This window comes from Diplotaxodon limnothrissa, linkage group LG5 (genome assembly GCF_057381915.1).
Source record: "Diplotaxodon limnothrissa isolate DT_005_m linkage group LG5, D_limnothrissa_male_GT1.1, whole genome shotgun sequence".
Taxonomy (NCBI): Eukaryota; Metazoa; Chordata; class Actinopteri; order Cichliformes; family Cichlidae; genus Diplotaxodon; species Diplotaxodon limnothrissa.
Window position 1 is genome coordinate 14,869,075 of NC_140600.1, and position 12,215 is coordinate 14,881,289.

The 12,215-nt window shown below is 40.5% G+C and overlaps 1 protein-coding gene across 1 annotated transcript; it reads right to left on the reverse strand.

Annotated features, from left to right (window-relative positions):
- Nucleotides 1-1,547: 1,547 nt before the first annotated feature.
- Nucleotides 1,548-12,029, reverse strand: fam219aa (family with sequence similarity 219 member Aa). Its single transcript, XM_085353911.1, has 6 exons — nt 11,837-12,029; nt 7,628-7,724; nt 6,960-7,053; nt 6,194-6,274; nt 4,557-4,611; nt 1,548-4,098 (listed from the first exon to the last, which is right to left on the reverse strand). Exons 1-6 carry the CDS (start codon nt 11,894-11,896, stop codon nt 3,940-3,942), a joined length of 546 nt encoding a protein of 181 aa, XP_085210037.1. The 5' UTR covers nt 11,897-12,029; the 3' UTR covers nt 1,548-3,939.
- Nucleotides 12,030-12,215: the final 186 nt, after the last annotated feature.

Genomic DNA, 12,215 nt, shown 5'->3' on the forward strand with positions numbered 1-12,215 from the left:
AGGCTGTATTGAAGAATAAAGGTGGTCATACCAAATATTAACTTTCAAGCTGGTTAGAATTGTATAAACTGTTTTTGCCTTTTAAACCGTATTTCCATTTATGTTTCCACATGTTAGATATAAAGAAATGAGGGGTGACTCAAGACATTTGCACATTATATCTATTATAATATTTTGTGTTTAAATAAAGTCTTTGATAGGGCCAGCAGTGTAAGGCAGAACAGATAAGGGGACAGTAATCACCCTATTCACCACAGGTTTTACAAATACCATACAAGTTTCTAGATGGATGAAAATGAGGTATTCATCATCACCTACTAACCAGTATATGAATCTTAACCAGGAATTCCTTCGATAAGGAGCCCTTCTCTGTTCACAGTGACATTTCCGAACACAAAGTCAGTCACTAACAGAAAATGTTCCTTACCTGTCTTCCTGAAGTCTTTTCTCATGAGGCTTTCTTTCTTCCTTCCTCAACTTCGGTGTTACTCCTTCCACATGGACACATGCTACCGTTAACTCCTGGGATTCAAGGCATCTAGGTAAGCCACCATTCACCATCTGCTCCAGAGGGATCAACTCAAAGCTAATCACAAATGCCCAACCCCCTGCACTCACTACTCCATCAATCTATTGTTCCCTCCCTCCCTCCCCACCTTGCCCACCTTGGACGTAATGTCATATACTTCAGTAGGCAATCACCCATTACCAGCAGAGTCTCTGCAGGGAAGGCAAGGAAACTCTTCCAGCCAGTAGCTGTTTGTTTCATCTCCTGCAGGGAAAACTACCAGAGTCTAAAGAAGTTAAAGAATATAACTGGATATTACAGAGTCACACGGCACCATCAAAGTTGAGATATCTAATATTTATTTTTATTTTTATTTTTGATATGTTGTACTATACACAGAACTTTAACACTATTAAAATCTAAATGGAACCTGTTCACAATCATCATAACAACAAATAAAAAGCTTCAGTCTGTGTATGAATTATTTCCCACATGTGAAAGTAAACAAAAAACACACAACTGCAAATAAATAGCATCAATTACAAGAAATTACCCTAAACTCAAGTCAGTGAAGAAGTCAGCTACACCTTAATTTATACATCAGCCACAAGTATTGCAATCGGTAGAAGATAATTGTGATGACTTGTGTGAAAATCCATTAGGATGATGTTAATGGTGGAAAAAAAAATACAGCTCCACAGTCACACGCAATCACTTCCTCATCATATATGCTAACTGTGCATCCACCTACTAGCTACACTGGTGACATTTTAAATTACCTACTGTGCTGTTGATGGACTTTTCTACTTTTTGCACATGATTTTATTGTCTAAACACATGGCACCTTTTTGCAAAATGTAAACTATTTTTAGTGTGCACTTTTCTAAATCAAATGCTGCAGGAACACTGAGGTTCTATCAGGGATAAAAGGGAAATAAGCAATATTTTCTGAATTGTTAATTCAGATAAATAGTTTTTTAGTTATCTCTATCCAATCAACTTTTAGTTGTTTTATGCTATAAATACGGTACTACTTCCTTATATATAGTACAGTGCAAAGGTTCATCTCTTGATGACCACCACTACAAACTTAAACGTAAACAACAAAAAGCAAAAGCAAGATCACAAAGCAAGAGTCCTTTAGGAGGTAAACATTACACACTGTATCTCCAATCGCATCAATCTTTTAGATCTTGATTGTTACTGGTGCTTTTTGTAGTCTTTCATTATCATAACAGAAAAACATAAAAGAAATCAACACATTATCAGCTTTGACAGAACCCCCAGAAACACAGCCGCACATCTAACAAGAGACTCAAAATGAGGCTCTGCACCGTAGATGCGCAGTATTTGTAACTCCTTGAATATTCGTCAGTACTTCTTGTTACTATACACTGCAATTGAATGTAAAGTGCACACAGACTCACATGTACGTTATCAGCTACGTTTCATTCAAGCTGTAGAGCTCATCGATTTTGAAATTATTTTAAAGAGATGGTGTCTCTGAATGCTTCATGATCATGAACAGTGGTACACTTCTAAAAGCTCATTACTTGAATTTTTCTGAAGCAGCTGGCGCGACCTTACATGATCATTTCTTTTGGAGTCGATTCACGTTCAAGTGACTTTTACCATCAACCAAAAAATAAATGTTGTCTGCAGAGTTCTGCCAATCTCAGAGTAATAAAATCATTAAAAAGAAAGAAGGAAAACAAAGAATGCTCTTTCAGTACATTTAAACAACAAATAATAATAATGGATTGCATTTATATAGCACTTTTCAGGGCCCTCAAAGCGCTGTACAATTCTACTATTCATTCACTCTCACATTCATACACTGGTGGAGGCAAGCTACAGTTGTAGCCACAGCTGCCCTGGGGCAGACTGACAGAGGCGAGGCTGCCATATCGCGCCATCGGTCCCTCTGGCCATCACCAGCAGGCGGTAGGTGAAGTGTCTTCCCCAAGGACACAACGACCGAGACTGTCCGAGCCGGGGCTCGAACCGGCAACCTTCCGGTTACATGACGAACTGCCAACTCTTTGAGCCACGATCGCCCCACAAATAAACAGTTTCTATAGAACCTGAAAATAGTGAATGGCATAAAGCACTGTCAACATATGCTACACTTACAGATCCTGTCCCCACATCAATGAGTTCTATTGTTACTCAAGTAATATGCACTCGTTTCATACCTTACAAAAAAAACGTAAAAATGAAAAGGGATGGCATGTTAATGTTCCTATCTAAAAAAAGAAGAAGAATGACGGGAAAATATAAGATTAAAAAAAGAAAATCAGCATCCAAGCATTATGAGATCACTTCAACATGCTTCAGAACCCTGTATGTGTGACCAACACTACATCCCTACCAATGTATTTCCCATTTCCCACCCCTTTTCTTTCTACTACTTTCCTAAGTTTATGTGAACCGTCACCTAGGGAGGCTAATGCAGACAAACACACTTTAAGTACACATTTACTCGCTGAGCTGACACTATATGGTTTCACTAGATTTACTGATATTACAGTATGTGAACCTAAATGAGATTAACTATGTTTCTGAAAGCACATTAATGTCTCCTCAGCACAAGGATGTGCTAAGGGCTCAATAAAAACAGATAAATTATCTGCACAGGCTGGTCATCTGGGCACAGTGTTAACAGGCAACATGCATTTTTCTGCTTCTTTTTTTTTTTTAAACTAAATATAAAACAACGGCCCAGTACAATCTTTGTGTTAAAGATAAACATGTAAAAGAAAAAATAAATAAAAAGAAAGGAATCTGGATTACTACTTTATTATAGCATTAGTGTTTTATCGGCAGCTGGATGATTTAGCACGGTGTTCCTGGGCTTAATCGCACACATCATGTTTGACACATATATACACAGGAAGACAAAGCAGACTGGCTGAAAGAAAAGAAAAAGAAAAACAATGGCCACTACAAAGCTTCCGATCTCTTCTTGTCCTTTGTGTACATCAGTAGAAGAAGTCATCTGCTTGGATGGGTAGATGACGCGGTAATAACAACCTGTCACCATCACACGTATTTGGTTGAGCTCCTGTCATTTTACAGTTTTTTTTCTTCACCAGCGTTGCACCATCGCGGTCTGTTTAAGCCAGAAAATCCACAAGCATGAGATGGAAGTTCAAACAAAGTCGTGTGTTTCTCTTAGAGGTAATGTTTCTGCCATCAGTCGAGTCCCTTTTGAACCAACAATGCAGAAGTAAGATGCACAGATCCTACCATAGGAGGAACATGCACAGATACTGTACATATTCAATTTTCGCATTTATAAACCCTTGGTTGTTGTTTTTTTCCCTTTGTGCCTTTGCCAGCCTTTAATTTTTCTTCCTCTGTTGCCACTCTGGTCAGTTGTTGGCCTCAGTACAGGTGGCATGGAGGAGACTGTGTAGGTGGGGTTAGTGCTACTGGATTTGACAGGCTGTGGAGGGAGCAGCCTGGCAGCACATACAAGTGGGGTTGACTGCTTTAGGAGGGATCAGATCCAGATCCTCATCATCAGGAATCTCATCAAGTCGGTAACCGTCCTTCAGGAGCTGGATGTTCAGGTCCTGGTTGATCTGCTGTGAAACCCGAAGAAACAAGTATCAGGCATCAACTTTCTATGCTGATTCTAGAAATATATAGCATAGATCAATAGAGAGAAAATAAATCTTTGTAGTCTAAATTAATAAAAAGACACACAAAGCAGAAATATAGCAGAGTACAGAGAACTTACTAATGTAATGGCTTGAGTCAAGAACCCCAAAAATATAAATAATTTATATATTTATTCTACTCTAAGTGGAAGAAATGAAAAGGAACAAATCTATCCGGATGACAATTATGGAGAAGTCATTACAGGTGAGTGTGAGTGAAAGATCGAAGACGCCAGTGTACACTTGAATGGACGCACATACGCACAGACATCTGGTGTGACAAAGGAAGTGTGTGATCACATGGCGGTTTTCGTGATTTCACCACACGATGCTGTGAAACAATATAATATGTGTATAAATACCTGGTCCCTCAGACATCTCACCTCGGCTGAGGAATATCCTGATGAGGAGTATCTGGACATGTCAAAGTCATCGTCACTGCAAGACACGACATCAGTGGTTAGACATTAAAAATGGGGTGGGGGGGCGTCGATGAAACAGTAAGTTGTAGTGATAATGAAATAGTGGGAATTGAAGCCGGTCGCAGCAGTTGCAGTAACAAAACAAAACTCAGTCTACTGATTCATGACTGCCCGTATCACATTTACAGCCTCTATTGGGGTTATTTATTCTCCAGATAAAGATATTTAAATTTTAAGACTTGCAAACCTCCACAGTTCCACTAGAAACTCAGAAGCTATTATCCAGCATAATGCATGCAGTTTACACTACCTGAGCAGCACTTCTCTTTGAAAAGGGATTATATTAATTAAAGGTGTTATATTCATCTTTCAAAGAAAATCTGAATGTAACCTTTGAAGGGAAACACAAAGTGGTGAAATTTCCAAACTACTGGACCTCACAGAAACATTTTTTCCTACCGCAGTTTCATGTTAAACACTCTTAGTTAAGACAAAGCTGTCGTAAATCGCTTATTACAGCCTGATGAATGTCACTCATGCACGATGAGATATGCGCTCATGAGATCTGATCATTAGCATAACCAACGCCTCCATAACTACTCTATATTTAGCAGAGTCAGTGGAGGCTTTAGAGGACCAGAAACTATTAAAAATGTGTGTTTGATCAGGGCTGTAGTGAGAAAAAGGAACTAAAAGTGTTAATTAGAATGTGATACAACATCTTTGGTAAGTGGTCCGTGACTAACATGAAATTTATCAAATGACGGAGATAAGAAATAACAGAATATTATAGCCTGCATTAGGTTGTGTTAAAGTGTTGAGTGATGCTGGACAAACAACAGCAGAACGACTGTGAGGCATTTGGCTGAGAGACTTTTAGGAAAAATGACTGTATCATGTATGTGGCAATGAAAAAATATGTAATTAAAAATAGTAAATGAAATTTTCTTTCATTTCTGTATCATATTTAAGCTCAAAATGTATTCAGACAAAGGTTTTGTCTATTTTTGTCCTGTTGCCTTCGTAGAGAAAGATGATATAGAGATATAGAGAGAGTAAAACGGGGAGACATTGAGTGAAGGACGTGTACATGAATCTAAAATGTGAACAATGAACAAATGGGCATCCCGCGAGGCTATGAGTCAGAGAAAGCTTGTCAGACAGAGTATATGATGCAATACATGATGTAAGCTTTGTTGGCTATCAGAGAGCTCGTTTTACAAGAGCGGGTTTGCCACATGTAGCAACACAAGGGGGTGCGAAGGGTGGGACTCATCTGTGTCAAATACTGTCCTGCTGGCACAGGGTGGATGTGAGCGCTCTCTTTGAGCTGCTTTTGCCTGTCCAAATCCTCACCCCGCTATCCTCTAATCCGGAGCCCTGGGAGAGGCTTTGCCCCTTTTTAGGATACCGGCTGTTAGGGACTCTCTCAAGTTACTCTTTGGATTAATATGCCGACGTGACAGAGAAAGGCCTACAAAAAATACAAGTTCTACAAGGCAGTTGTATTTTTAGCTCATCTGCACTCTTCCTAAAAATCTGTCTGTAAAAAAAAATGATTTTAATTAAGTCGACGTGACAACATGTACGGTACCTACCTGTCTGTGTCCAGCGCTACCAGAGGCTTCTCATCTGGGCTCTGGTCTAAGGAGGAGTAGCCTTTGTTTGGCACCACCAGCCTTCAAAAGAGAATGGAGAAGAGCACACTTCTATATTAGAAGTAAACTTAAAAAAGCAATCAGCACATGTCCTTCACATTTGTGAAGAAATCTAACACAACATTACCTGCAATACCTGCAAATGTAAAAGTCATAGAATCAAATAACAGCATTTGATATTTGTGATATGTATGCCATCCATCCACCATCCATTCCATTCATTTCCCCCTAAAAAGAGGCTAATCTGTAGCTTTCCAACTGCAGGCAGTGCCAGATTATCTTTCTGCCTGAGAGAATGTGGGTTAAGATCAGTGGGTAGCCTTTCTTATAGTTCCACTAATCCACCAGGGAGTGGGATTAAACAGATGCAACAGTAATACTGCGGGTTGCACTTGTTTCACTCACAATGTTTTAACACTTGTATCAGCCTTCCCACTCACAAACCACCAAATTTGCCTTTGCTAAAAAGCCCAATTGCATTCTGCTATAGCATTAAGGAGTCTGATGGCATCCAAAGCAGCCCTGCAGCAAATAAAGCCTTTTCAGAGGACGCACAGTCCTCATGTTTTGCATTTCAGGAGCTTTGAGCTTCAGACCTGAATGGGGAACTGAAGATAGAAAAAAATGCTAATGAGCGCAAAGTGTAACATTTGTGGCTGAGCGGGTCAGAATAACAGAGAAACAAACAGGCAGTGGAAGCCGCTACCTTGTCCTGGCATTCTTCTTGGGTTGTTGATTGACAGGACTTCCCACGGTGCCATTCTTCACCGATCCCTTCCTGGCAAGGTCCCTCTGTTTCTCTGGGCAACCACAGGATGCGAGGTCATCAGTAAATGCACCAATTAAGCTAAAAACACTGGCATTGTTCCTTGACTGTTTTTTTTTTTTTTTTAAATCGAGTTTCCTGTTTTCATGTCAAAATTGCTTTATCCAAATGCAGCCTATATAATACAGTATGCCACAGTGTAGCGAACCAAGGCTACTGTGCGGTGCAAGGTCATTTTAATATGGCATCTATTAGGACTGTCCCATATCAGCCAAGTTTTGATTGGTTGTTTAGCCACAAAAAAAGAAAAAAACATCAAGGTCAACAAGAAGAAGTGGCAACACACACAGCATCCGTTAGACAGCTGGTCTCTGAAGTTATTAGACAGTAAGAAAGACTGAAAATAATAAGGAAAATAATTTCATTGACATCCAGTATAGATAAGAAATATCACATGGTGCTTGATGTTTACGGCCTCATGTTGACTTTGGATGACACAGCAAAGCAAACCTGCATACTGTGGTATCCCACAGCAAAGGTAATTGATTTCTAAATGATAAACATGAAGACATGTCATGCATTGATTTGCGGTGTGTTGACTACAATACCTATTTGGACCTGCAGCGGCGAGGGCTTGTAGTTCATGGCCACACTTTCTCCCTTAGTGTCAGGCTCTGCCTCTGAGGTGGAAGATGCTGCGGGGTCCTAGAGAAAAAGAAAGATGTGTTAGGTTGTGTTTCTTTATTTATGACTGGCATTTAACTCTTTACTGTAGAGGTATGTGAGACTGAACAAAGTCCAGTCAACTCACTCAGACGAGAGTGATTGTCTGATTTATTACTAACCAACAAAGCTGGCAAATCAGCCTGCTTTAGAACCTACTCGGGTAAAGCACCCTGGAAAGTTTCCTGCAGCCTTCTATCGCTGCTTGGATTGCAGCATCAATAGGCTTGAGTGTTCGGCCTATGTTAGCAGCTCTCTCTTTCATGTGTGAGCAAGTGGTGATTGCATGGGGAGTTGGCTGTGGGAGAACAGAGGGGGTTGCTGTTGAAGCCACGCTTTCGCCAGATTGAGAGAGGGGAGGTAGGCCGCACTTGGCCTCCTCTCCTCACAGAGCTGCACATTATGTTGATCCCACAGGCCTCCCCTTGTTGCGCTGTGTGGGACTCAGTGGGCCACATGAACGAAGGCTACCGGGCATTTGGCTTTCGATAACTTTGAATACTCTCCAGAGAAACGGGTGCTATATTTAAAAAAGGCTTTAAGCAAATAAATATCTGGAGCTGAAATTTGACACTTTAAGTTAAAAAATTCATACCAGTGGTGTATCTGAAATAGCGTATGCTCCCTGTCTGAATATGCTATGACAATTTAAAATGAATAAGTAGTGGTGGATGGCTAAAACACTTACAGTACTATACCAGTTCAGGTCAATTCTAAAAGACAAATAGAGCTGATCTGTAATCATTTAGCAGAGACAGTAAATAGATTACTGTTCCTCTCGGAGAGGACATGATGCTGCGTTTTGCAATTGTAAAGAATGCAAACCAGAACCGCACCAAAATGTAATGGGTTAATATTTTTAGAATTGCTGAATAATAAAAGAGATGCTTTGCAGTTACATATCAGTCTGTTTATGGGTGAAAAAAGCTGAGTAAGCAGACAGTGCTGGCAATTATGTAACATTAGATAAGATAAACCTATTGTGCCTCATTTAAGGAGCACAGTATTCATCTACAAATTATATACAGCCAACAGTTTTGCATTTACAGTAAACACGTCTGCATTTTATTTATATATTATGCACTCTGTGCCAGTTGGACATGTAGAGCTCCAAGGACAGTAGAGCAAAGTCGATGATCTTCTGTGCTGTGTTGACGACTCTCTGGATTGCTGTCTTTTCCTGAGCAGTGCAGCTGGCAAACCTCACTGGGATGTAGCATGCCAGTGCACTTTCAATAGAGCATCTACAGAAAGACAAACAGCAGCTCTGTCCTCTGACAAGTTACAATTATGACCTCAAGAAAAAGATAAGCTGAAAGATAAAAAGCTATTTTCAACAAGTGACCCATAGCAGGTAGCTCTGCATGTTTGATTGAGGAGTTTTTACACTGGATGCCCTTCCTGACACAACTCCAAAGGGGATTTGTGTCTCCTCCCAGGATCAAACCAGGGATCTTTCACATATTAGACAAATGTGAAACAAGTGCAGCCCAATGTGCTATGGAGCCACCCGCAATGTATGTTAGATCCAAATTCCAAACAACTGTAAAACAGAGTAGTTTGTGTGTGCATTTTCAGCAGCGCAACCATTAAAACAAAAAACAAAAAATCATGAAAACTGCAATAGTGGATACGATACACACATTAAAGGAGGTTGTGAAATCACAGCACACAGATGAGGTATTCCCACCATAACAAGCACAAATATCTTCTGTTCTGTGACAGGCCCGTCCCTTAGAACCTCAGGCTTACCCACCGGATTTTTACTTTGCTTCTTCGTGCTTTCCTTCCACTACAGAAAGATGCTGTGATGTTGTACGGTCACACCGCCTGTCAAATAAATCCTTTTGAAAATTTTCAGCAGAGCCTGCCAGTGAATAATGAATAGGATTCGGTATTAAGCTGTTTGTGACAGAAATTCCTGCCACTTCTTAAAAAATAGGACAGCACAATTACAGACGGCAAGTAGCAGGTACCCACGATAAGCAAGTTAAAACAGGCCCTGGAATATGACAACCCAGAACACCTTGTATTAGGTAGAAAGTTGGCCCAAAGAATTGAATTTAACATTTCCAAACCCAAATGATAATCAAGCCATTGTGGAGGATATTAGGTGGCAATGAGATGCAATGAGATGAGATTAAATTGAACTAGACCTTATAAAACATGCATTAAGAGCATAGATATTCCCCAAAGACCCTGTATTGACTGCTGACAACTACTGATGAAAGATTAAAGGATGATCTATGACACTTGGGGCATTATATTTATTTATATGTATGACAATAAAACATGGGCCATCGGCCTGACCTTCATCGTGCATTCGCATACACATTCATTCACTCTGTCGTCCTGCTTGCAACCTCTTTTCTACCTGTGATGATGAAGTGCCACAAGGTTGCTGACACGGCATAAGCACCAAGCGATTGCTAGGATTATGCATCGCGGCCATCCACTAGCCAATAGCAGCTAAGACTGATACATCAGGTGGCCTTTAAAACAACTGAATGCTTTCCTTATGCAAGGCAGTGATGACTATATTGCTGTCTCAGTGCGTTGCAGGGAAATCTTCCATAAATAGATGTAGCCTACAGTAATCACTGTCAGATGTTCTTGTGCTGAAGAGCATAAAAGGGAAGTTCTCAGGGAAGTTGCTTTTTTTTCCCACTGAAAGAAAAAATATCATATAGAAAAGGAATTAAACGGCTCAAACTTGAGTATTAATCTGATTTATTTGTGTGAAACAGAGTCCTGACAAAGAGGCAGGTGCCATGAGCATTCAAGCATCCCATTCACAATGAAGTTATTAGCATTAAAATGCACGGCCATATGTGGCTCAGTGGCTGAGATCGTGAGCTGAACTATAAAATAATATTTTTAAACCCACATCGCCTTTTACAGTTGAAAGATGAAAAGGAATACACAATGTGATTTCAAGACTTTTAGGGCACGTGCTGACCAACGCCACTGTATGCACAGCCTAAGCAGGGCCATCTCTGATTCAGCTTCACAAGGAAACCTCTCTGGATCAAACACGAGTGCAGACGGATCTGATCTTAACACAGCAAGGTGATCGCTGCTGCACAAAGCAAACGAGACTTTGTGAGGGAAGCCTGTTCTTGTGTGATTTCCTCAGGGGTAGTAAGGCTGGAAAAGCACGGGTATAATGTGAACAGTATGACTTGGAGCACTGCTTTTGCCTAACCCCCTGAGGCAAACGCTTAAAAAGAAAAAAAAAAAGAAAAAAGGGCAGCTGTTTGAGGCTGCTTTGTTTCACATGTGAAGAAGAAGGCTTCTGTGTTAGTAATATCTGGCAGTGATGTACTGTTGATATAAAAGCACTTAAAAATGAACGCAAAACTGAACGCAGGGAATGAGGCCAGTTGTTCAATTTGTCAATAGTGACCACGACTTATTTCAAATCTAGAGAGAGAGAAACATTATAAGCAGAAGGAAACGGTAATGACGTAAGTTGCTGGTGCTGAAGTAAATCCATTTCAATTTTTTCTGACAGGTCTCGAAACTTGTCAGTGGGTAAAATATGCAGGGACTATCCTCTTACTTTGGGCCTGCTCGAGCCAACTATTACCACACTTCAGTCCGCAGTATGGGTATTCACGCCATTTGGACTCACCCATCCCGACCCAAATAAGACGTCACCAAATGACGAAATGTGAAAACAGTGAGCTGTGTCAGCTATTGATGTAAACAAGCGCATACTGACGTGAATTTGAAAGAATCACGATTTCTGCAAAGTGCGCAGTTTAATTGCTTTGAGAAAAAAAAGTAACGGCTTGTTCATCTATCAGTTATTACATGTAATGCTAATATATTTATCGTACAGAGAAACCAACAGACGCGTTCCTTTCCTTTCCATCTATAGATGGTCGATTTACACCCATCCCACAGAGCCAGCTTGTCCCAGAGCTCCAAATTTTTATCGGCTAGCTCAGAGGCAGATTACATGACACGGCTATCACTATAAAACCACACAGGCGACACTAAAACTTGCCCTTTTGCCTACATTATAAACTGATTTGCATGAGATTTGTTTTTTGTTTTTTGGGTGGGGGGATTTGTCTTTCGTCTCTTACCAGAGGCTGTGTCTCTCCGTTAACTGGAGGCACTTGGAACCTGTCGATTTCTTCCATCATTTTGCCAAAGCGTCGCAGAAAACGATTAAGCTGTACGTCGAATGTACTCGAACTATGCCAGGTTTATGGTGGTCGGCAGTCGGCATCCTTCGTTAATCAGCATGATAGCTGCTCGTTTTCTTCCATCCTGACAGAGGTGACTCGACAGCAAAACAGCAGTACCGCCCCACTTCCGGGTCTATAAATTATTCAGGCAAAAACCGTCCAATCAGAGATGAGATCCCCACTGGAACTGCGCCGTGAACCAAATTCGTTTTTTCAGTTAGAATTGCAAAGGCAAGCATACGTGCGTTTTTGTGTTTTTTGTTTTGTTTTGGGG